General features: G+C 39.6%; 2 protein-coding genes and 1 non-coding gene across 4 annotated transcripts in view; all 3 read right to left on the bottom strand.

Moving 5' to 3' along the window:
* The window catches only part of LOC131220287 (uncharacterized), a 98,785-nt gene that overhangs the window by 5,893 nt on the left and 69,491 nt on the right, over window positions 1-23,401 (bottom strand). Inside the window, exon 22 of the mRNA XM_058215237.1 lies at window positions 7,543-7,693. Within this exon, the coding sequence (XP_058071220.1) occupies window positions 7,543-7,693 (151 nt within the window). The remainder of the gene's footprint in view (window positions 1-7,542; window positions 7,694-23,401) is intronic.
* Window positions 580-2,674, bottom strand: LOC131221812 (cytokinin riboside 5'-monophosphate phosphoribohydrolase LOG8-like). Of its 2 annotated transcripts, none has more exons than XR_009159599.1 (3): window positions 1,446-2,674; window positions 1,165-1,287; window positions 580-836 (listed from the first exon to the last, which is right to left on the bottom strand). XR_009159599.1 is itself a non-coding variant. In XM_058217119.1 (3 exons), exons 1-3 carry the CDS (start codon window positions 1,405-1,407, stop codon window positions 726-728), a joined length of 237 nt encoding a protein of 78 aa, XP_058073102.1. In that variant the 5' UTR covers window positions 1,408-1,468; the 3' UTR covers window positions 580-725. The 2 variants fall into 2 exon arrangements, 1 of the variants encoding a protein (XP_058073102.1); XM_058217119.1 differs by having other exon boundaries at window positions 1,405-1,468.
* Window positions 15,556-15,662, bottom strand: LOC131222172 (small nucleolar RNA R71). Its single transcript, XR_009159880.1, has one exon. It is a non-coding gene; the product is annotated as a small nucleolar RNA R71 (small nucleolar RNA).

Here is a 23,401-nt window from a genome sequence, read left to right as displayed (position 1 = left end):
ATCTGTTGGGTGGAAAGAATGGAATGTGGTAATATTCCTTCATGAGTGGTAATATTCCTTCATGACTTGAAGAGAGCTCTTTCCGCAGCTCATCAAGCTTCATCCCTAACCCCGATGACATACTACACTTGGTAGCTTTTATATTTCCAGTGTTACCATTTTGTCCAATGCATATTTCAAGTTCAATTGTCTTCTTCCCTATCAGATGACAACAAGACGTGCATCAACCGCTTCCCACACAACCAATGAATTTGGATTTTCCATTGAATAACCCAACTCGAATCCAAGGACACCAAACTCTGACAGAGAACCGTAGTTCAAAACAACCATTTTGCATATCATGTTAGAGTTGTACTAAACCATGGTGCTCACTTTATGAAGAGAAGGAAAATGTCACACAGCACAATTACAGGTTTAACCATCTCTCAAAAAACTAAAAAGAAAAAAAAAACAAATAAATAAAAGATGGGGCTTAACAGAGCATTCCATTGTGTGAAAATTTTCTGTCATGACACTTTTTGAGGTTTAATGAAATCGCCAATTTACAAAAATAAATAAATAAATAATGTTGTCATCCACAGTACCTTGCCAGTCACATTAAAAGTAAGATACTAAAAAGACACTAATCCCAGAAATCCATAGCTGGTATACCAAAAGCTTTCATGAATAGAACTTTTTTTTTAAAAAAAATAATAAATAAATTCTGTTTATGAGGGCCTGATTTCTTACCCAAGAACATGGCAGCCTCCATCATAAACAGCTTGGGAGATCAAACCCATCAAACCCATCAATCCCACACTCCCTCCCCCATAAACCAAATCTATCCTTCTCTTCACCTGAAATGCCACACTCAAAGAAACAATTAAAAAAAAAATCCATAAAATCTCATTAAAAAAATACAACAAAAACATACCACATCAATCAGCTCTATTTTACACAATTCAAACAATACAAAGAAAAAAAGCTTCAAAAATCAAAACATGAGAACGAAATGCATGCCTCACCAAGTGAAGCCCTCATCTAGGCATACACATCTAGCATTTGCTTGATAATCACCTATGTCATTTCAGATAATTTTGGAAAGGTTTCAAAGGTCGATATGTTAGAATTAGCATTCTATTGATGTTGGATACATTAAGTGACATGAGATCAGATGAGACAAACCTGGTTTGAATCATCTAACAAAACCTTCTCAAAAACTCCAAAGGGCAGGGCAACTGATGTTGGAATTCCTATCGAGGAAGGCACTTTTCCTTTTAGATATGAAAGTTTATCTGAATACCATCCCTAATTTTCCATATGCACATAGATTAACTCCAAAATGCCAAACCGATGAAAGAAATAAAGAAGTGGAAGGGAAAACAGATCTTCAAAAAACCATTCCATATATTTTACAAGACTAACCATTTAACTGGTGAATTTATGAGCTTGTATAGCATATCTACATGCTTTCTGATCAGAGTTAGGGATGGTGAATATCCATCTTCTTTCAAATTTGTTGAGCTTGCATCAGAGAGTTCACTTTCCTGAATCTCAGTATTGTTAAGACAAATGGATAAGGATCCGTTCTATATTCATGTAGCTAATAGAAGTAGCATGAACAGAAAAAATAGTAAAAGACAATTTGTCAAATTAGACCATATGCTCATTTTATGAGGAAAATATAGGCTTATCTTGTAAATCATGAGATATATTGTCATAATCACATAATCCACAAATTCAAGGGATATCTTTACCTGTAAAGTATTTTTGCAGATGTAGCTTTCAGGCATAACAACTTTGGCAAGATGTGATGGTTGATATATGTGGCAAACAAGTAACTCAAATTAATCTGTCAGCACCAACTTAGATGCATCATAATCCAAAAATTACCTTGAATTGATTACCAAACTAGCCAATTGGTGGACAAGTATCAGATGGTTAAAATTGAAAAAAAAATAAAAAAAATCCAACTGTTCAACAAGTAAGTTTCCACAAATCAAGGTTAAGATTGTTGAACCAATCTGATTTTCTAATTATAACCTGTATCTACAGTGGACCCCAAAATTTGAATGGCATAATGAGATACTGCACGTCGCGTCTACAGATCTTTATCTCTAAGTGCCTGTGCATCATGCATCAAACTCTACCAAAGTATGAAATAACTTCCCATGCCCCAAACAGGGATGAATATTTTTGAAGATGTGCTCTTCTTTATTATGTTTATTAAAGATGTAATCTTCTTTATTATGATTATAAGAGAATGCTATCTTACAGACATTTGAAGAATCTCACTTCCATAAAGCAGGATATCCCCAAAGAATATTATTGTAACTATCAGTGACATGTCTATTGTAGGGAACAATTTAACTAAGCTTTGGTTTCACCACTATCTGCATCTACCACACATGACATGCACATACAAACATCCAAATCATACTAACTGGGGTTCCAATGATGTAGAATACCTTAATGCTTAATACTAATGGGGCTCCTATCCTTATCAATGGTGGCCCATCAAATGAATGGCTAAAGATAATCAGCCAGTGACCCACAGAACTGGCAAAGCAAGTGCTTGTAAACTAGTTTGAGTGAAGAATAATGACATATGAATAAGAGCATAGTACGTCAAATACAAAGATTAAAATTGGGACCTTAACATTCCTAATCTTCAAATCCATAATGAATAAGAGCATAGTAAGTCAAAGGCATCTTGCCATATCAAGAACAAAAATTATGTCATATTAGAACTGAAATGAATATGAAAATGGTAAGGTGAAGTAATGAACCTTTATCTTATTGGATACGTCCTCATAGTAATGAACTTTCATAGAGGAAGACCTTCTCATACTCTTGTACATGATACTTAAAGTAGCTATCTACTCTTGTAATGTGCATAAGCTTGTTTGGTTCAGCTTTACCAAGTCTCTCGATGTAGACCGGTCTTCCTTCTTTAACAACTCCATGGTATCCCTAAACGTAATAATGCAAGACTTCTTCCAGTGCTACATACTCGAAGTCCTTCAGATTAATATATGGTTATAGTGTCGGAAATAGAAAACTCGAAATCTCTATATTCTGGAAATAATTTGAAAAAGAAAAAATATATTGAATCATTCCAATACAACAGTAGCTCCGAGCACCTTCAGCTTCTCGATGATAGGGATTGTGAAACAGAAGAATAAAAAGGCTACAAAAATGAAGAAACCTGAGATATTGAGCTTCTATTTTATGGATCATGATGCAGAAGATCCAAAATTGTCCCCACAATTATTTATAGATAGAGATCTAAATAGAAAAACAAGAATAGAGGAAATCACAAAAGCTAATAAAGAAAATAGGTGCTACTTTCAGAGGTCACAGAATGCAGTGAACTGTCATGGGCAGTCTCGTCCCCACTACATTTGCATTAAAATGGGGAAGAAAAGCACAATGCCTAGAGAAAGTTTATGTTTGCACATTGAAGTATGAGAAAGAAAACAGCTGATTCTTATAACAGCTTTGTTAGCATGCCACCAATCTGAGTAGGAAAATATGACCATATGTCTTTCAGATAGAAGAAGAAGAAGAACATCATATTTTACCCAAATAATCCTAAAAAAAAAATTAAAGGTAGCTAATTTCAGAAGAATTTTAAATCAAAGCATCTGACAAAAAAAAAAATTGATTTACACAGATCCAACCTAATTAAAATCCAACCAAAAAAAAAAAAAAACAGAGAGAATCCTCGTGAATTTACCAAACACCCACCAAATCATCCTGCAATTTTGTTAGGATCTTGCTGAGGTTGAGCTTCCTATTTCAAGTAATTAGAAATGTGTTTACAGTATGGTTTGTGATAGGAAGCTATATCCGTTGAAATCGCAAGAGACTAGGAAAGGGAAGTCTAGACAGTTCCTGTTTGGATGGAAATTCAGTTAGAAATGCAGAGAATTGGTAAAAGGGTTGAGAAAGTGAAGCAGAGATTTGTGGAGAGAATCTTATTTTATTCAGTTAGATTTTCATGAATTATGGTTAACAAACAAGAGTAGTTTGTAAATTTCAGCATATAAAGTAGTCCTTTTTAATCACTACATGCATTTACATGTACCTAGAATGGCAAGTGGCATGGATATTAAGAGCAGGTGATTATCCATTCTGTTGAGGATTTTGAGTAGTGTGGAAAACAAAACCTCATTATGTGGACACTAGTTTCCACCTATTCAGCCCAAATGAATATTGAAGATGGATCTTCGTTTAACCCACACCATGTATAAGGCAGCTCATGTTCGCATCCATGTGCTAGCATGGTACATTGGTAAGCGATCCTATCCATTCATCAGAGGGTTTCCACCATTTAGATGCTCTTGTAAGAATAAGGTCATTCCACCACTCAGTACAATTTATTGTACATGCCACCACACAGGTACATGTGGTGGCATGTAGGTAGCATTCCTTGTGTGTGGGTTCATCCTTAGACATGTTAAAAGAGAGATAGAGATTAAAAAATCCAAAGAGAGAGAGGGAGGGAGAGAGAGAGTCAAGACAGAGAGAGAGTTAAAGAGAGAGCATCGGGAGGTGAGAAAAGAGGGTTAGGGCTTTTGCTACGTATTTATACCTGATCGATGACCGACGCCCCTTTTCAATTAGCGCCAAAAAACTAACCACGCACATCGTCGGCTAAGCATGCTTTTGTTGTAGTGTAAGGTTTGAAGTATGTCTAATCAGCCCTATAAATTAGAAAAGTAATATGCAATTGTAAGCTCTACCTCTTTACACACTATATTAAAGACAAATGCACCAAATATGCATGTTCCTTATAGTATTTACAAACATGCCACTATATGCAACATTGACATGTGTAGGCACATAGATTAACAAATGTGCACAATGCATGAATCAAGGGCAGATTAACTATCAGGAAATGTTGAAAGGTATGATAAACCAAAAGAAAGACAAATTAACTTGGCCCACTTCAACAGCATTCAGTGCATTTCCTAGCATTTCCTTCCGTCTGCAGAATCAACGAACTTAAAGATATTACAGGGTAAAATAACATGAGTGCAATGCCAGGATCAGCACATTGGTATAGCTTTGTAGTTAGGCAGTGTTTGGATGCACAATCAAATTGAATTGTAATAATTAGTTCAATAGAGTAGAAATTAACAAATTTGCAATTGTTTAAGATAGTCTTCAAATTGTGATTACAACTATTTCAAATTGAAATTTTCAACAAATCTATTTTTGTTTAGAAATCTTGAGCCTCTAATTGATATCTTGTTGAATAGGAGAGAACCATGTTTCTTTTGTAACAGAAGTATACACAACGCACATGGAATCCATCATGCTCTTGCAGCACAAGTTAACAGCATGTGAGTTGAGTGAATCAATGAAGCATGTGATCTGGACCATTGATCTGGTAGGCCACCACGTGGTAGGACATGGACAGAGGTCATGGAAGTTTGATCAATAAAGCATACCATCTGATCATTGTCAGTTGGGTGAATCATTGCTTGTTTGGTTAGTTTTTTTCTTTTCAAGCATCTGATCAGATGGTTGGCATAGTCAAATGGTCCTCACTTTAGGATATGTGAGCCTCATTTAACACTTTGGATAGGGTTTAAGAAACCGTTTGGATGCAAGAATGATTGTCCATGGTTTGTTTAATTTATTTATACGGTGTTCCCTAAAGCTGGAATAAAGGATAGTGGAAGCTAGGTTGGTGCCTGTGCCGTTTGGGGCAAGCAAGCCTCATGTAATCCTAGTACAGTGACAGATTTTATTTAAGATGGAACAGTTTTTCTTCAAGCAATATGTTATATAAAGCGGAGTTTAGAGTTCTACTTATAAAGTCCTAATAATGTCTAGTAATCACAGAGAAAACAATTCCCATCTGCCCACAAAATTGCCATTCAACTCAACTCAAACTTGCAATAAAAAAATGCATCAGCATATATACTTGAAAATGCATGTACTTCAAAAGAAGACCACATGGAAAATGTCCTACATATCCACTGGCAGGTCCCCCTTAATGTTCCCATTGGAACTCAGATGCAGAACCCCCTCATTCGATGGGAAAATGACCAGTGTTAGTCTGGGGGGCTTAAAAGAGGAATGATCCATGGGCTACATAAGACCAATGATCCAGATCACCAAACCATGATCCACAATACATGATAACAACACTCAAGAAAACAAATAGCCTGCTTGATTATATTGACAAAACAAACCTACGTCTTATACATCTTTTGGGGATGGCACTTAGAAAAAAAAAGGATCAATAAGACAGAGTCCAAAAATAAACAGCAACATAGATCTTTATCAAAGAGTCCTATCAATGCAATTTCAAATAATATGAGTAAGAAATAGCTGAAATTACCTTATGACTAGATGTGGTCGTAGATAATCCGCTAATTGCTGAAGAGAAAACCCCAGAACTGCATCGAAAATCTGTTGTAACTTGAGAGAAAAATCCAAATCTGTTCTGGAAAGATCGAGAAAGAAAAACCAACCCAGATCTGGTCTATAAAAGATAGATAGATAGAGAGAGAGAGAGAGAGAGAGAGAGAGAGAGAAACCCTAGAGGAGCAGAAGTGGATTGAGAAAGGGGAAACAATGAGAGATGGTCGATTGAGAGAGGGAAAGGGAGAACCCGGCAACAAAGAATTTCAGAAGTAAATCATCAGATCTGATGAAATCAACATCAAATCGAATTAAAAAAGAAAGAAAAAATCCTCAACCATAAAATTGCTATAAAAAATCATAAAATCAACAGATTTTGAGCAAAAAAGGGGGAAAAAGTGAAGATCGAAGGGATCTGATTGGCTTCGTCCTTGTTAAACATGCCAAATGCTTCCTTCAACATAGAGATATGATCATCCCTAAACTCGCCTCTATCAGCGTCGATGTCAGCGTGGACGCAAAACTGACCATCTTCAACAAAAGAGATCGAGAGCAAGAGAAGGAGAGAGATCAAGAGCAAGAGAGGAAAATCGAGAGCAAGCGAGAAAAATCAAGAGCTAGAGACGGAGAGAGATCGAGAGCAAGAGAGGGACAGTCGATTGAGGAGAAGATGAGGGAGAGATGGGGGTATTTTAGGGAGAAGATGAGAGATTGAGTTTTTTTAGGGAGAAAGGGTAGGACGGTGGGTTCTTTTTAGGGAGGTGATGAGAGAGAGAGAGAGAGAGAGAGAGAGAGAGAGAGAGGAAATAAGTGAAGTGGAAATAAAGAGAACTAGTTACTTGGACTTTTACAATAGATGTGTCACGGCGGGTCACTTTGAGACGTTAAGAAAAAACGTTGGTAATTCCAGCATTTCTCGTAGTGTCTACTCATTATGTAGACTTCAGAGAAAAAAGTGTGGCTTCAGAGAAAATTTATAATAATCTATATTAAACCTAGGCCAGTGCTTCTTATATATATATATATATATATATATATATATATATATATAAAGAAAATTGTATATTGGATCTACAAACCTAGGCCAATGCTTATTCATGGTTTGACCCACCTGATGAATGGACCCAATTCTCTCTGCTCTTTCACTGCTAAGATAGATGGTGGTTTGAAAACTCCACTTGCATGACCCAACATGCTTAGAGAGTGTTCTTGGTGATAAAATCCAGTGTTCCTTTTACCACTCACAATCTCTAACAACAAGACACCAAAGCTAAAGACGTCGGATTTCTCTAAAAACCGTCCTTCCATGGCATACTCTGGGGACATATAGCCACTGCATTCGAATAATTTATATTAGTTTCTTTGTGTTAGGAATGTGATTCTCAAATGACGCAGGCTAAGTAATGTAATAGTTATTCAAATGAAGCAATGACATGTATACTGTGTTTGTATGCACAAGCCAATTGAATTGTGAAAACATTCAATTCTATTGAGGGGTTGAAAATATTTCCTGGCTATGTTTGGATATGTCATTCAGTTGAATTGCAATACTAATTCAGTCATCACAGCCTCAATGTGAATGCTTGGGAAGGAAATTGGAAATTGGTTATTTTCACTTTTTCAAAGTAAAGACTGATTGCAATTTAAATCTGTAGTGCATCACAACCTGGCCTAAGAAAGAACTTAGTATCAAATTCAATTATCATAAATGATGTTATTCATCAAAATATACTCTATGAAAAGTAAAGCATCTGATTGTTGTGACAAAAACATAAAAAGGGAATGATCCTATGTAACCAGCTTTGAACATGATACCATGCAAATAAGGTGCATTGGACAATCATCAATCTGGAGATAAAAATTTATCCAGACCAGTCTTCTTGGTGGGGTGGTCGATCGGGGCAAAATCACATTGTTGATATAATCCTAACCATCTGATTAATGGTTTGCAAAATGGATGATCTGGGCATGGTACAATAAATGACGTCCCATCTTCAAACAAGATCACCCAATAACTTGATGCCATGGATTGTTTATATATAAAGAAGAGGCTGCTACTTACTATGTGACGTAGGACAGCCCTAATTATGATGCATGCTCATGGACACAATTAAACAGCAGAAATAAAAGGAATAAATGATCTAAAATTCTAACAGTAATCATCATAACTGAGAAAATCATAAAGGAAACATGCAGTGGAGCGGGCCATCACCACAACCATGGATTATAGAATTCAATTACTACTTAGGTTGGATCCAGTGAGAGATGAGACCTCCCGATCTTGCATGGTCATACCCAATCAATCAACGAAGATCACTAGTTCGAAGAACCAAGAAGTTTCTCGGATTAGGGATTTGAGAATTTAGGGTTTTAGGGTTTAGATCGGTTCTCAAGATTTTGATCGAAGAAGGATTAACCAAAACTGAAAAATAAAAGGAAGAAAATTATTACCTTGAAGAAGTTGGAGGGGCACAAGATGAAATTAGAAGAAGAAGATCAAGGGAAGAGAAGAAGCACCATTAGAGAGAAGAGAGGAAGGAGGCAACCAAAGAGTTTGCTTTTCATTAATCAATAGTTAAAATTCGAGTTTAGGGCTTTAACCCACTTAAATAAGTAAATAAAGACATAAAATTACTAAAATACCCCTACGATAAGCAAATAAAGACATAAAATTACTAAAAGACCCCTAACTATATCAAAAACGTGTAAATAACATAAGTATGGGAAAGTTTGGGCGCTCGGTCTTCTTTCTCCAATCTTCCTTCACATGTGTCTTCCCTGAGTGGGGTCTTTTATATGTCCAATCATATGTGAAAGGTCTTCAGCTCCTCAATAGTCGCTTATCCACAAGGACGACACTTGTGGTTGGCGCTTTCTTCGTTGGTACACCTTGAATGCGCTTGTGTCCGCATTAATTCCCCTTGGGTGAGAAAAACTCGACTTCGAAGAGTTGAAACTTTTGTAGCGCTCGAGTAGATCTAGATCAATACTCTGCAATGCGTCGCTCGACAGCCAGGTAGATTCAAACGATGGTTTGTTCTTCCACTTGACAAGAAACCTTTAGAAACCCCCATATCTCGTGGATACTATCTCGTTATCCAAGATTTCTTCAATTGCTTCTTTATGGGTAATGGGTGGAGAAGGGGGTGGAAGGGGTTGGGTAGCAAACTCAGAAAAAGACCATGAAAGGGACGATGTATCAACAATAGGAGTATGGGCACGGACTAGATCTTTCACATTAAAAGTTGGATTAATGCTCATTTCAGGTGGAAGGTCAACCCGATACGCGTTGGACCCAACCTTTTGTAATATCTTAAATGGTCCAGCACTACACGCTTGTAATTTCTTTGCAGATCCTTGAGAGAATCGCTCTGGCCTTATTCACACCATTACATAGTCTCTTTTTTAAATTCTTACACTCTACGATGAGAATCAGCTGAAACTTTATAATCATCATTGCTCTTATTTAACCGCTGTTTAATATGTGTATGCAAATCATGAATATGGTGTGCGAATGCATCGGCTGACTCAGAAGACCTTTGGGTAACAGACATAGGTAAGAGATCTATGGGCATTCTAGGTTTATAACCACTTACAATTTCAAAAGGACTCAACCCTGTAGATCTATTAACTGACCCATTATAAGTAAGTTCAGCAGTTGGTAAAATTAGGTCCCAAGTCTTAACATGTTCGCCCACTAGACAACGTAGAAGATTTCCAAGGGTATGGTTTACCACTTCAGTTTGACCATCTGTTTGTGGGTGGTAAGCAGTAGGAAATTACAAACGAGTTCCCATAATGTGCCACAGTGTCTTCCAAAAATAGCTAGTAAATCGAACATCACGATCAGACACTATGGTTTTAGGTAACTCATGGAGACGCACCACACCATCAAAAAAGAGACGAGAAACATGAGATGCATTTGAAGTCTTTGAACATGAGAGAAAATGCGTCATTTTAGAAAAACGGTCCACAACGACAAAAACGGAATCGTGCTTTTTTATAGTCTTGGGAAGCCCGAGTATGAAGTCTATAATAATGTCCTACCATGGAGCATGTGGCACTGGCAATGGCGTGTACAGCCTGGTATTTTGCTTTCTTTGCTTTGCCAGCTGACATGTTCGACACTGCCCTAAAACTTTGGCTACGTCTCGCTTGAGGCTTGGCCAACAGAAACGATCTTCCACGAGGGCAATGGTCTTATCACGACCAAAATGGCCAGCTATCCCTCCTGAATGAAGCTCCTAGATCAGGAATTCATGAAGAGACATACGGGGAATACAAAGTCTGTCTCCCTTGAAAAGAAAGCCATCTTTAAGAACATATTCACCCATAATATACTAGTCACTAGAGAGCGATGCGTAAGTACTCCTAAAATCAGGACATATGAGGTATTCATCTTTCAGTTGCTCAATCCGACTACCTTTACACTCAAGGAGTTGAGCAACGCCACTCTCCTACTAAGGGCATCCGCTGGTTTGTTTTCAACCCCGGCCTTGTGTTTCAAAACAGACGAATATTCCTAAAGAAATACTACCCACTTGGCATGCCTTGGGTTGAGTTTCTTCTGAGAATGCAAATATCTGAAAGCCTCATGGTCAAAAAACAAAATGAATTCTTATGGTAGGAGGTAGTGTCACCAATGTCTCGGGGATTGCACTACCACATAAAATTCTTTATCGTAAGTGGAGTATTTTTATTTTGCCTCATTCAGTTTCTTACTGAAATAGGCCACTAGGTGTCCTTCTTAACTCAACACTCCACCTATATCGACACCAGACGCATCGCACGCTACTACAAAGACTTTAGAAAAGTCAGGTAGACGTATGACAGGAACTTCCACCATCTTGCCCTAATTTCTTTAAAAGCCTTGATGGCGGCTTTAGACCACACGAACTCTCCCTTTTTCATGCACTCGGTAATGGGAGTCATGATCGTGCTAAAACTCCTAATGAACCGATGATAAAAAGTTGATAGGCCATGAAAACTTCGCACCTCATGAATGTTCCTTGGTTCTGGCCACTCAACTATGGCCCTGACTTTTTCAGGGTCTGCGCGCATCCCTTCAGATGATACTATAAATCCTAAGAACACAACTTGGCTAGACATGAATGCACATTTCTTAAGATTAGCATATAACTTTTCCTTCTTAAGGACACTACAGACCTTCTTTAAATGTTCAAAGTGTGATTCTTTAGTGGTACTATAAATAAGAATATCATCAAAGTACACCACTAGGAATTTTTTCATAAACGGCCTCAAAGCTTGTGTCATCACCCGCATGAAAGTACTGGGTGCGTTAGTCAAGCCGAAGGGCATGACCAACCACTCATACAGCCCATCTTTCATCTTAAACGTCGTCTTCCACTCATCTCCTGGGCATATACGGATTTGGTGATATCCACTCTTGAGGTCTATCTTAGAGAATATAGTGGACCTGCCCATCATGTCAAGCATATCATCAAGTTTAGGTATAAGGAACCTATACTTGACAGTAATTTTGTTTATGGCACAGCTATCCACATACATGCACCACGTGCTGTCTCTTTTTGGCATTAACAATGTAGGCACGGCACACAGGCTCATACTCTCTTGGATGAAACCCTTTTACAGAAGCTCATCAACTTACTTCTTTAACTCTGCATGCGCTGCAGGGTTCATCCTGTAGTGAGGAAGGTTCGGTAGAGTAGACTGTTGAGGGTCAAATATTGCATATCAGACCCCTGTTATTGCCTGGATATACAAATATGGTACTGTTTGTCGGCCCGATTTAATCGTGTTTGTGATTCAGAGTGTATTTTCAAGCCTGGATTGGAAAAGGGTACTAAAAGCATGGATTTAACGGTCTGAAGTCACCAAGGCAAGCGACGGACCTTAGGAGACCAAGATCGGCATATTTGCATGCCAGAGATCCACAAAAATTAAGAAACTGGAACTCAAACGACCTGAAAGTCAGTCAGAATGCAAAGATCACGGGGTTCCCACCATCCGTTCAGCTCAAAAGTTTATGCATGGCCAGGGGCCCACAAATTAACCGTACACGTCGAATTTCAACCCTTAGATCCCTTCGGAAGTGGCCCAACGGACAGATCAGCCCCTTGAATCGTTATGTGGGGCCCGCCTGATATCTGGATATTCTTCAAATTTGGTCTCCACCACTCAATCTACAAGAGGGGAGGAATAAGCGGAGTGGATTTGACCACACGCATTACAGTGGACCCCACGTGCGACGTACGTGTACACAGCACGTCCGCATGCGAGCCGCACCAGGCCAAGTCTCCTGGTCAAAGTCAGTTTACCCGACTCCTTCCGCAGTAACAATAGCGGACGCACCAGCGTCCGCCGATCTCTCGTAGTGGGGCCCACCTTTCATCCAAAGCATCCATCTGAACCGTCCATTAAGTTCAGAGGGAGGGCATGACTCCCACCTAGGTGGAAGTTTTGCAGAATATTGCGAGAATCTAAACCCAATCGTTCGAACGGAAGATGGACGGTAAAATGGAAAATCTAGTGCACCGCATCAACGGATGGCAAAGACCACTCTTTCCCGACCGAAATTCCGATAGAAATCTGGTGGACGGCTTGGATTTCTCATTTGAATCTGACTGTAGACCCCACCATCGTCACAGCGTAACGAATACGCACGCCCTGTTCTTGCGCCGGATGCTGCCTGATTTTTGCGGGCCATTACGTGATCTCAACGGCGATCAGATGGACGATCTGGACCGTCCATCATGTAGTTCGTTCAAAAACGTCCCAGAGGATCTTGTCCTTTTGGAAAGAAAGCAAAGAAGGAAAGTGTTGCGATGCTGCCATCAGAACGGCATGAGGTATCGTCGCAGAGCTTCCGGTTTCGGATATTGGTGTGTGTAAAATCCGACTCCAGCTGCGAACGTTCAGGTGACCATCCTCTCTCCACCGACTCCTCTGGTGCTATAAGGAGATGAAAAAGAGGAAGTAAAAGGGGGAGCTTTGGGCATCAGAGAAGGCTGGGAAAGTGAGCAGAGGCAGGGACGTGGCTGGACGTGGAGCTGGACAGGGCTGGACGTGGTTGGAAGTGGATCTGTTTAACAGCTTATTGTCTTTCTTCTCCTTATTTTGATTTTATGCATTGAGAGGTGAGTTAAATCATGGTCATGAGTAGCTAAACCTCTTAGCTAGGGCTAAGAGGTGAAGCTTGTAGCGTGATGGGAAGAACCCTATGCTTATGATTTTTATTTACATGGAATTGAACTTGATATTTGTTTGATTTTGGGAATGGTTTTAGTTTTTAATGGTCTATTGTGACTAAAATTACAATGGGTCTGCAATAGCTTTGAGCATGTTCCTTCGTTTTGATGTTTATGACGTCAGGAAGCCCTGTTGTTCACCATCGTCTCATGGGCATGGTCGGATGACGTTACCCTTCCTAACCTTCATAATCACCTGATTGGTTGGTAATTAGTTTAATTCTGTTGTTGACTTTGTCTCCTGGGCATGGTTTGGTGATAGAATCCATTCTAATTCATATACTTTTCATCTCTTTAAAATTATATCAAAGGAAGTTCAGTCCGATTTCCATGATTCTTGATGCAGGCCTAAGATCTCCCTGATCTCTACAAGTGGATCCTCTGAATCCCTAGTTTCCTTCCTCTGAATTCCTTAAGTTTTAGATTAATCTCTCAAACCATTACTCATCACTTTATATTGGATTTAGATTTCATCTTAGGCTAGTTCTATCTCTACCTAGTTTCAGGTAACGTACAAGTATCAGTCCCTTGGGATTCGACCTCGGTCTTACCGAGTTTATTACTATATCACAACCTTATACTTGGGGAGTGAACAAGTTTTTGGCGCCGTTGTCGGGGACTGACAGCTACGATTTTCTAAAACTAATTAGTTTTAGAATTAGTTTAAGATTAGGATTTTTCTAACTATAGGTCTAGGTTTTTCTGATTTCTAGAAACTAACCTGTTTTTCTTGTTTTGTAGGATCCTGACATGAGTTTCTAAATTGGTAATTCCTTCCTAAATTCCTCTACTTGTTCTACTTTTAAAATTAGGGTTTGAATTTTAGAAATTTTCTAATTCTAATACTTTCCTATTTGTAGGAAATAGTTTATTTTTAGAAATTTTTCTCTTTTATTTTGGAAACTAGGTTATTTATTTTCCTTTTTAGAAATTAACTTTGTATTTTTACCTTTTAGTAACTTTCTAATTCTAACTCTTTTAGGATCTAATTTTGTTTCCTAATTTTCTACTCATAGAATTTTTGTTTAGAAACTAACTTTCCTATTGTGTAGGCCTTTAAGATAGAAATTTCTAATTCGGTAAGTTTTTTCTCTTTACTTTCTAATTTTCAGTTCTCTTTTAATAATTTACTTTCTAGTTTAGGATTTTCCTAATTTATTTTAGAAATTTTCACTTTCCCTTAGGAATTTCTTCTTTTAGATACTAGTTTACTTCTATATTTCTTTTTAAGGATTTTCTAATTTTAGATCTTCTCTTTAGAAACTGACTTGTTTTGTTTTCTTTTGCAGGTCTTTAACTTAGGGACTTCAAATTGGTAATTTCTTTCCAACTCTCTCTTTCTTTTTAGATTTTATTTTCCTTTCTTAGGATTAGGTTTCAAATTTGATTGAGGGTTGCGAGTGTTTCATGCCCAAGTGGGCCCGTGACAACACTCGACGTCTCTTGACTGAAGGAGGATTGGTTGAGGGGTTGACTATCCATCGCAGGACTAGACACCACTTGAAATCCCCTGAGTTAATTGAAGTTATGGCTGAAGGCAAACCTCCTCTACTTCCATCCAGGGTGGAGGATACCCAAGATGAGAATGAGGTGCATCAGGCACCCCCGCCTCGTACTTTACGAGATTATCTACAACCGGTGGGAGTGAGTATGCCCTCATACATGATTTTTCTTGAAAACACAGGACAAATGGACATCAAGCCAGGAGTAATCCAACTCCTTCCCAAATTCCATGGACTTGAATCAGAAAGTCCATATTTACATTTGAAAGAGTTCGATGAGATTATAGCTACATTATGTTTTCCTAATGTATCTGAGGATACAATCAGGCTGAAACTCTTTCCTTTTTCCTTAAAAGAAAAGGCTAAGACGTGGTTACATTCACTGCGTCTTAGATCCATTGGCACATGGAATGACATGCAGAGGGAATTCATAAAAAAAATTCTTCCCACATCATAAAACGATTACCCTCAGAAAAGCAATCATGAACTTTACCTAAAAGGAAGATGAAACATTCTTCCAATGTTGGGAAAGGTTCAAACATTTGGTCAGTTCTTACCCACAACACGGATTTGAAATGTGGCGCATTACAAATTTCTTCTACGATAGGCTGACATCTTCCATGTGCCAAATGGTCGAGACAATATGTAATAAAGAGTTCATTAATAAAGATGTTGACGAGGTACAGGATTACCTCGATAGTCTTGCTGAAAAAACACAATCATGGGACTATTACCCAAAGTCGAACACCACGTCTAAGCCGACTCAATTAAAGGAGAAAGGTGGATTATATCTCTTAAAAGAAGAAGATGATCTCAAGTGTAAAGTGACTACGCTCATAAGAAAAGTTGAGGCCATGGAAGAAGGATAAGGTTAATGAAATTATTTGCGGCATCTGTGATTGCAACATTCATACAACTAAAAATTATCCTATAATACCCGCCTTTCAAGGAGTGTTAAATGAACAAGCCAATGCCGTAAACTACTATCAAAGACCTTTTACTGGACCTAACTCCAATACGTACAATCCTGGTTAGAAAAATTATCCAAACTTTAGTTGGAGGAATGGACAAACGGCTATCCCTCAAAGTTTCTTCAATCAAAATCCAAACCAAGTGAAACCTCAAGAGGAACCGGTTCAAAATTCCATACAAGAGCTGGCTCAGGTAATGCGGGGAATTACAGATTTTATGCAAAAGATAGATTCTCGTATGACGGTTATAGAAAAGGGGATGCTTCCTGCACAACCTCTCCCCAATCCTAAACCGCAGTACGAGATTAATGATTCAAGCTCTTCAAATCAGATGGGGCATGCTAAATCCATCACCACTCTTAGGAGTGGAAAGATCATTGATAAAACTCTTCCGGTTAGGCCCGAAAAGCCTCAAGAACGAGAAGAGGACAACAATGATGGATCTAGTAATACCCCACAAAAATTAGAACCGGAACTTCTAGAGAAGCCAGTTGCTCCGTTCCCCCAACGGTTGGTTTCACCAAAACCTCTCTCTAACTCTCAGGATATCCTAGAGGTGTTGAAACAAGTGAAAGTCAACATTCCTCTACTTGATGTCGTGAAACAGATACCTTCATATGCCAAATTCCTGAAAGACTTATGCACGACCAAACGACGGCAGAGTATTCAAAAGAAGATCTTCTTGACCGAGAAAGTGAGTGCCATCCTAAAGCAAGACGTGCCACAGAAATTCAAGGATCCCGGTAGCCCAACCATATCATGTGTAATCGGGGACCATCGAATTGATCATGCACTTCTTGACTTAGGAGCGAGCGTCAATCTGATTCCCTACACGGTATACAAACAGTTAGGTTTGGGTGAATTAAAACCCACCTTAACCACACTACAACTTACTGATCGCTCTGTTCGTGTACCAAGAGGGATAATTGAGGATGTGTTGGTCCAAGTTGATAGATTTTACTACCCTTTAGATTTTATCATCCTGAGCACCGAACTCATCAATAACATAAGCACTCAGATCCCCGTCATTCTTGGCCGCCCATTCCTTGCCACTTCAAATGCAATTATCAATTGCAGGAATGGTGTCATGACTATGTCTTTTGGGAATATGACATTGGAGTCAAACATCTTTTTCAATAACGGCAGAAACTTAGAGGAGGATGACGATTTCCACGACATTAACATGATTGACTCTTTAGCGGAAGATACGACACCTCTAACCTTATCTTTTGACTCTCTAGAGACGTGCCTGGCTCACTCCCATGATTTTGATGATGACATGATTAAGGAGACGTGTGCCTTGCTTGATACTGCACCGGTACTTGAAGTTAACAGGTGGAGGCCACAATTTGAAGAATTGCCACAAACCGATGTAATGCCTCTACCGTCTAACCTCAAGCCGCCGAAGCTTGACCTAAAACCTTTGCCCTCTGATTTGAAATATGCCTATTTAGTTTAAGATGAGACATACCCGGTGGTAATCTTTGCCCACCTGGAGAAAGAACAGGAGAGTATGCTCATATCTACGCTCATTGAGCATAAAGGAGCCCTGGGATGGACGATAGCGGACCTCAAGGGAATCGATCCCTCGATTTGTACTCACCGCATATATCTTGAGGATAATGTAAAAATCGCTTGGCAACCACAACATAGACTAAATCCAAACATGAAGGAAGTGGTTAAGGCCGAGATTCTTAAACTATTGGATGTGGGTATTATATACCCTATATCTGATAGTCAATGGGTAAGTCCAACTCAAGTGGTCCCTAAGAAGTCTGGAATCACCATCGTTGCCAATGCTAATAATGAACTCATGCCAACTAGAGTCACTACTGGTTGGAGAATGTGCATTGACTACAGGAAGTTGAATACCGTCACGAGGAAAGACCACTTTCCTTTACCATTCATTGATCAGATCCTGAAAAGGTTAGCTGGTCATTCCTATTACAATTTCCTTGATGGGTATTCGGGCTACAACCAGATAGAGATAGCCTCTGGAGACCAGGAAAAGACCACATTTACATGTCCCTATGGCACCTTTGCCTATCGAAGAATGCCATTCGGACTATGTAATGCCCCTGCCACCTTTCAGCGATGTATGCTTAGTATCTTTTCTGATATGGTGGGGCAATATTTAGAGGTCTTCATGGATGATTTCTTTGTTTACGGTCCATCTTTCAGCAAGTGCTTGGAAAGTCTTAAATGTGTGCTGAAAAGATGTGAAGAAAAGAACTTGGTACTTAATTGGGAGAAGTGTCATTTCATGGTTCAGAAGGGAATTGTCCTTGGACATATCATCTCGTCCAAGGGAATCGAGGTAGATATGGCAAAAATCAATCTTATCTCTAACCTACCTCCACCCAAGAACATCAGAGATGTGCGATCCTTCTTAGGACACGTGGAATTTTACAGGCGACTCATAAAGGACTTTAATCTCCTCTCTCGTCCTTTATGTAATCTTCTTCAAAAGGATGCTCTGTACGAGTGGACTGAGCAATGCCAGGAAGCTTTCACCAAGCTTAAGGGTACGTTAACTACTGCACCTATCATGCAGCCACCCGACTGGAGCCTTCCTTTTGAGTTTATGTGCGATGCTTCTGATTATGCTCTTAGGGCGGTCCTAGGCCAGAGAAAAGATAAGAGGCCCTACATCATTTATTACGCAAGTAGAACTTTAAATTCTGCCCAGGTGAACTACTCGACTACGGAAAAGGAACTCTTAGCTGTAGTGTTCGCCTTAGACAAATTTAGATCCTACTTGATCGGATCCAAGATCATTATCTACACAGATCATGCGGCACTTAAGTATCTTCTTTCTAAGAATGATTCTAAGCCCCGTTCGATACGATGGATCCTTCTACTCCAAGAATTTGATTTGAAAATTAAAGATAAAAAGGGAGTAGAGAACGTAGTGGCCGATCACCTTTCTCGCCTTAATACTTCTGATTCTCTTGAGGCGACCCATATCAATGATATGTTCCCTGATGAACAACTGTTCAGAGTCTCCCATTCTCCTTGGTTTGCTAATATTGCTAATTATCTTGCCACAGGTTCTATACCGACACAGTGGACTGCGCAAGATAAGAAGAAATTCTTCACCAAGGTGCGCAACTTTTTCTGGGATGATCCTTATTTATTTAAATATTGCTCAGACCAAATCCTAAGGAGATGTGTACCAGACGATGAGCATCAGAGCGTCATCTCCTTCTGTCATTCACAGGCCTGTGGTGGTCATTTTTCTGCTAAAAAGACCATGGCCAAGATTCTACAGTGTGGCTTTTACTGGCCCACTATGTTTAGGGACACTCATGAGTTTTGCAAAGCTTGTGAGCGTTGTCAGAAATTGAGAGCATTGTCCCATCGAAATATGATGCCTTTGAATCCCATCCTTATCATTGAAGCATTTGATTGCTGGGGCATCGATTTCATGGGACCATTCCCCCAATCGTTTAGAAATCTGTATATTTTGCTCGCTGTGGATTTTGTCACTAAATGGGTTGAAGCGATTCCGTGTCGAACTAATGACCATCGCACGGTCATTAAATTCCTAAAAGAAAACATCCTTTCTCGATTCGGAACGCCTCGAGCCATTATTAGTGATGGGGGCTCACACTTTTGTAATAAACCATTTGAGAGTTTAATGAAGAAATACGGTATCTCTCATAAGGTGAGCACCCCATACCACTCACAGACAAGTGGGCAAGCTGAGATTTCTAATAGGAAAATTAAACACATTTTGGAGAAAACGGTTAACCCTGATCGTAAGGATTGGTCAATCCGATTGACCGATGCCTTATGGGCATACCGTACTGCCTTTAAAACCCCTATTGGAATGTCTCCCTTTAGACTTGTCTATGGGAAAGCTTGTCACTTGCCTGTGGATTTGGAACATAAAGCGTACTGGGCGATCAAAAATCTTAATTTCAATCTGGACAACACTAGCTCACTACGCAAACTTCAATTGAATGAACTTGAGGAAATCCGGAATGATGCGTACGATAATTTGAGAATTTACAAGGACAAGATGAAAGCATTTCATGACCAACACATTTGGCGAAAATCATTCACGCCTGGTCAGAAGGTCCTTTTGTACAATTCTCGATTACATCTCTTTCCGGGTAAGCTTCGATCTCGTTGGACCTGCCCTTATATTGTTGTTACTGTTTTTCCTCATGGGGCCGTTGAGATAAGAGATCCCGACAATGGCAAGGAGTTTAAAGTCAATGGACATCGATTGAAACCATTTGTTGAAAAATTTGATTCAGAGGACATGTCCATACCCTTGACTGCTCCTGTTTACCAGGATTGATCTCCTAGTCTAATGGAAGTATAGGTAGGTTTATCGCTTTTATAGGACTAGGGTAGTTACTTTATTTGTCTAGCTGAAGACGGTAAACTTAGCGCTCCTGGGAGGCAACCCAGCTCTTCATTTCATTTCATTTTTATCATTAGTTAGTTCAATGTTTGTGGGTAACATTACTACAAACCCTCACGAGACTACAACTCGTCCACTAGGGGCAACCTAGGGGTTTAAAGGCTTGTTGCATATGCTAAATGCAATCGGGAGCAACTACGAAAGTGGTATAGGTAGGATTTTATTTTTATTTTTATTTTTGTGTTGCCTTCTCTCTCGTGTTGACCGACGCCCATGCTGCGATCTCTTGGAAAATGTCTCTCGATTCATCATCCAGGTACTATCTCCCCATCACTTCATATTTACTTTTCGTTGTCCCAAGTGCACTGCATGCTCATATCATTTACATTGAGGACAATGTAGATTTTAGGTTGGGGGTGGGAGATTAGGTTTCCTAATCAGTATTTTCTTGATCTTGAGCAAAAATTGTGAAAATTTTAAATTTTTCAGGAATTTCGTATGAATTCAAATTGATTTTGATGGCCATCTGGGACACTGGGAATTGCAAAATACATGATGTTAGTAATTTACGACTCTTGGATTCAGTATCTTTTAGATTTCACAATTAAGTTTGAATCGGTAATCTGGAATTAAAAGTTGTAAACATTGATTGAGTCATGATTTCACAAAACGCATCTCGCTTACACATTAAGATTTCAGTTCGACATTGAAGGGATAACTTGGTGATCATTAAACATGAAAGGAACCAACCTGAGAAATTGAAAGGATTGGGCAACTGGTCTTTACCATAGGTTTGCTCCCTATAGGTGTAGATTCGATTCTCCATGGTTGACATTTGGGAAAGGATTGGGCGACTAGTCTTCACCATGGGTCTGCTCCCTATAGGTGAGGATTCGTTTTCCCTCCTTGGCTTTACTAAAAAAAAAAAAGTTGACATAGTGTGAAAATCATCAAAAGCTGGAAGAATGAATCAAGTTTCGGTTTAGGTGTTGGTTATCATGAATTCTTTTGTGAGTACCAATGATATCCTGAAATAGAAAAGTGAATTTTAATAGTATTAAGTCGAGATTACACTATACACTCATGGAACTCAATGTTTAGAATTGTCTAATTAATGGATTAATATTAGAGCTTCATTATGAAGTCTATCGTGAGCTTGATTTCAGGAGAAAGTAATGCCAACATTCATTAATCTTAGAATTCTAGTATCTGAATTGTTTTTTTGAGTTTAGAAAAATTATCCTGTAATTCTCAAATTATTTTTCGCATACCTTACTCAAGACTAGCAAGATGCTGGTTGGGGGTGGTGTTGAGGGTCAAATATTGCATATCAGACCCCTGTTATTGTCTGGATTTACAAATATGGTACTGTTTGTCGGCCCGATTTAATCGTGTTTGTGATGCAGAGTGTATTTTCGAGCCTGGACTGGAAAAGGGTACTAAAAGCATGGATTTAACGGTCTGAAGTCACCAAGGCAAGCGACGGACCCTAGGAGACCAAGATCGGCATATTTGCATGCTAGAGATCCGCAAAAATCAAGAAACTGGAACTCAAGCGACCTGAAAGTCAGCCAGAATGCAAAGATCACGGGGTTCCCACCATCCGTTCAGCTCAAAAGTTCATGCATGGCCAGGGGCCCACAAATTAACCGTACACGTCGAATTTCAACCCTTAGATCCCTCTGGAAGTGGCCCAACGGACAGATCAACCCCTTGAATCGTTATGTGGGGCCCGCCTGATATCTGGATATTCTTCAAATTTGGTCTCAACCACTCAATCTACAAGAGGGGAGGAATAAGCGGAGTGGATTTGACCACACGCATTACAGTGGACCCCACGTGCGACGTGCGTGTACACAGCACGTCCGCACGCGAGCCGCACCAGGCCAAGTCTCCTGGTCAAAGTCGGTTTACCCGACTCCTTCCGTAGCAGCAACAGCAGACGCACCAGCATCCGCCGATCTCTCATAATGGGGCCCACCTTTCATCCAAAGCATCCATCTGAACCATCCATTAAGTTCATAGGGAGGGCGTGACTCCCACCTAGGTGGAAGTTTTGCAGAATATTGCGAGGATCTAAACCCAATCGTTCCAACGGAAGATGGATGGTAAAATGGGAAATCCAGTGGACCGCATCAACGGACGGCAAAGACCACTCTTTCCCGACCAAAATTCTGATAGAAATCTGGTGGACGGCTTGGATTTCTCATTTGAATCTGACTGTAGACCCCACCATCGTCACAGCGTAACGAATACGCAGGCCCTGTTCTTGCGCCGGACGCTGCTTGATTTTTGCGGGCCATTACGTGATCTTAACGGCGATCGGATGGACGATCTGGACCGTCCATCATGTAGTTCGTTCAAAAACGTCCCAGAGGATCTTGTCCTTTTGGAAAGAAAGCAAAGAAGGAAAGTGTTGCGACGCTGCCATCAGAACGGCATGAGGCATGATCGTAGAGCTTCCGGTTTCGGATATTGGTGTGTGTAAAATCTGACTCCAGCTGCGAACGTTCAGGGGACCATCCTCTCTCCACTGACTCCTCTGGTGCTATAAGGAGACGGAAAACAAGAAGCAAAAGGGGGAGCTTTGGGCATCAGAGAAGGCTGGGAACGTGAGCAGAGGCAGGGACGTGGCTGGACGTGGAGCTGGACAGGGCTGGACGTGGTTGGAAGTGGAGCTGTTTAACAGCTTGTTGTCTTTCTTCTCCTTGTTTTGATTTTATGCATTTAGAGGTGAGTTAAATCATGGTCATGAGTAGCTAAACCTCTTAGCTAGGGCTAAGAGGTGAAGCTTGTAGCGTGATGGGAAGAACCCTATGCTTATGATTTTTATTTACATGGAATTGAACTTGATATTTGTCTGATTTTGGGAATGGTTTTAGTTTTTAATGGTCTATTGTGACTAAAATTACAATGGGACTGCGATAGCTCTGAGCATGTTCCTTCGTTTTGATGTTTATGACG

The sequence above is a fragment of the Magnolia sinica genome, chromosome 12, assembly GCF_029962835.1.
Source record: "Magnolia sinica isolate HGM2019 chromosome 12, MsV1, whole genome shotgun sequence".
Lineage (NCBI taxonomy): Eukaryota > Viridiplantae > Streptophyta > Magnoliopsida > Magnoliales > Magnoliaceae > Magnolia > Magnolia sinica.
Note: the sequence above shows the minus strand (reverse complement) of the source record. Positions and strands in the feature narration are given on the sequence as shown.

Coding starts and splice junctions, on each gene's coding strand:
- LOC131221812 (XM_058217119.1), bottom strand. Junction 837..1,164: donor TGTTAGATGATTCAAACCAG/GTTTGTCTCATC, acceptor GTGGCATTTCAG/GTGAAGAGAAGGATAGATTT.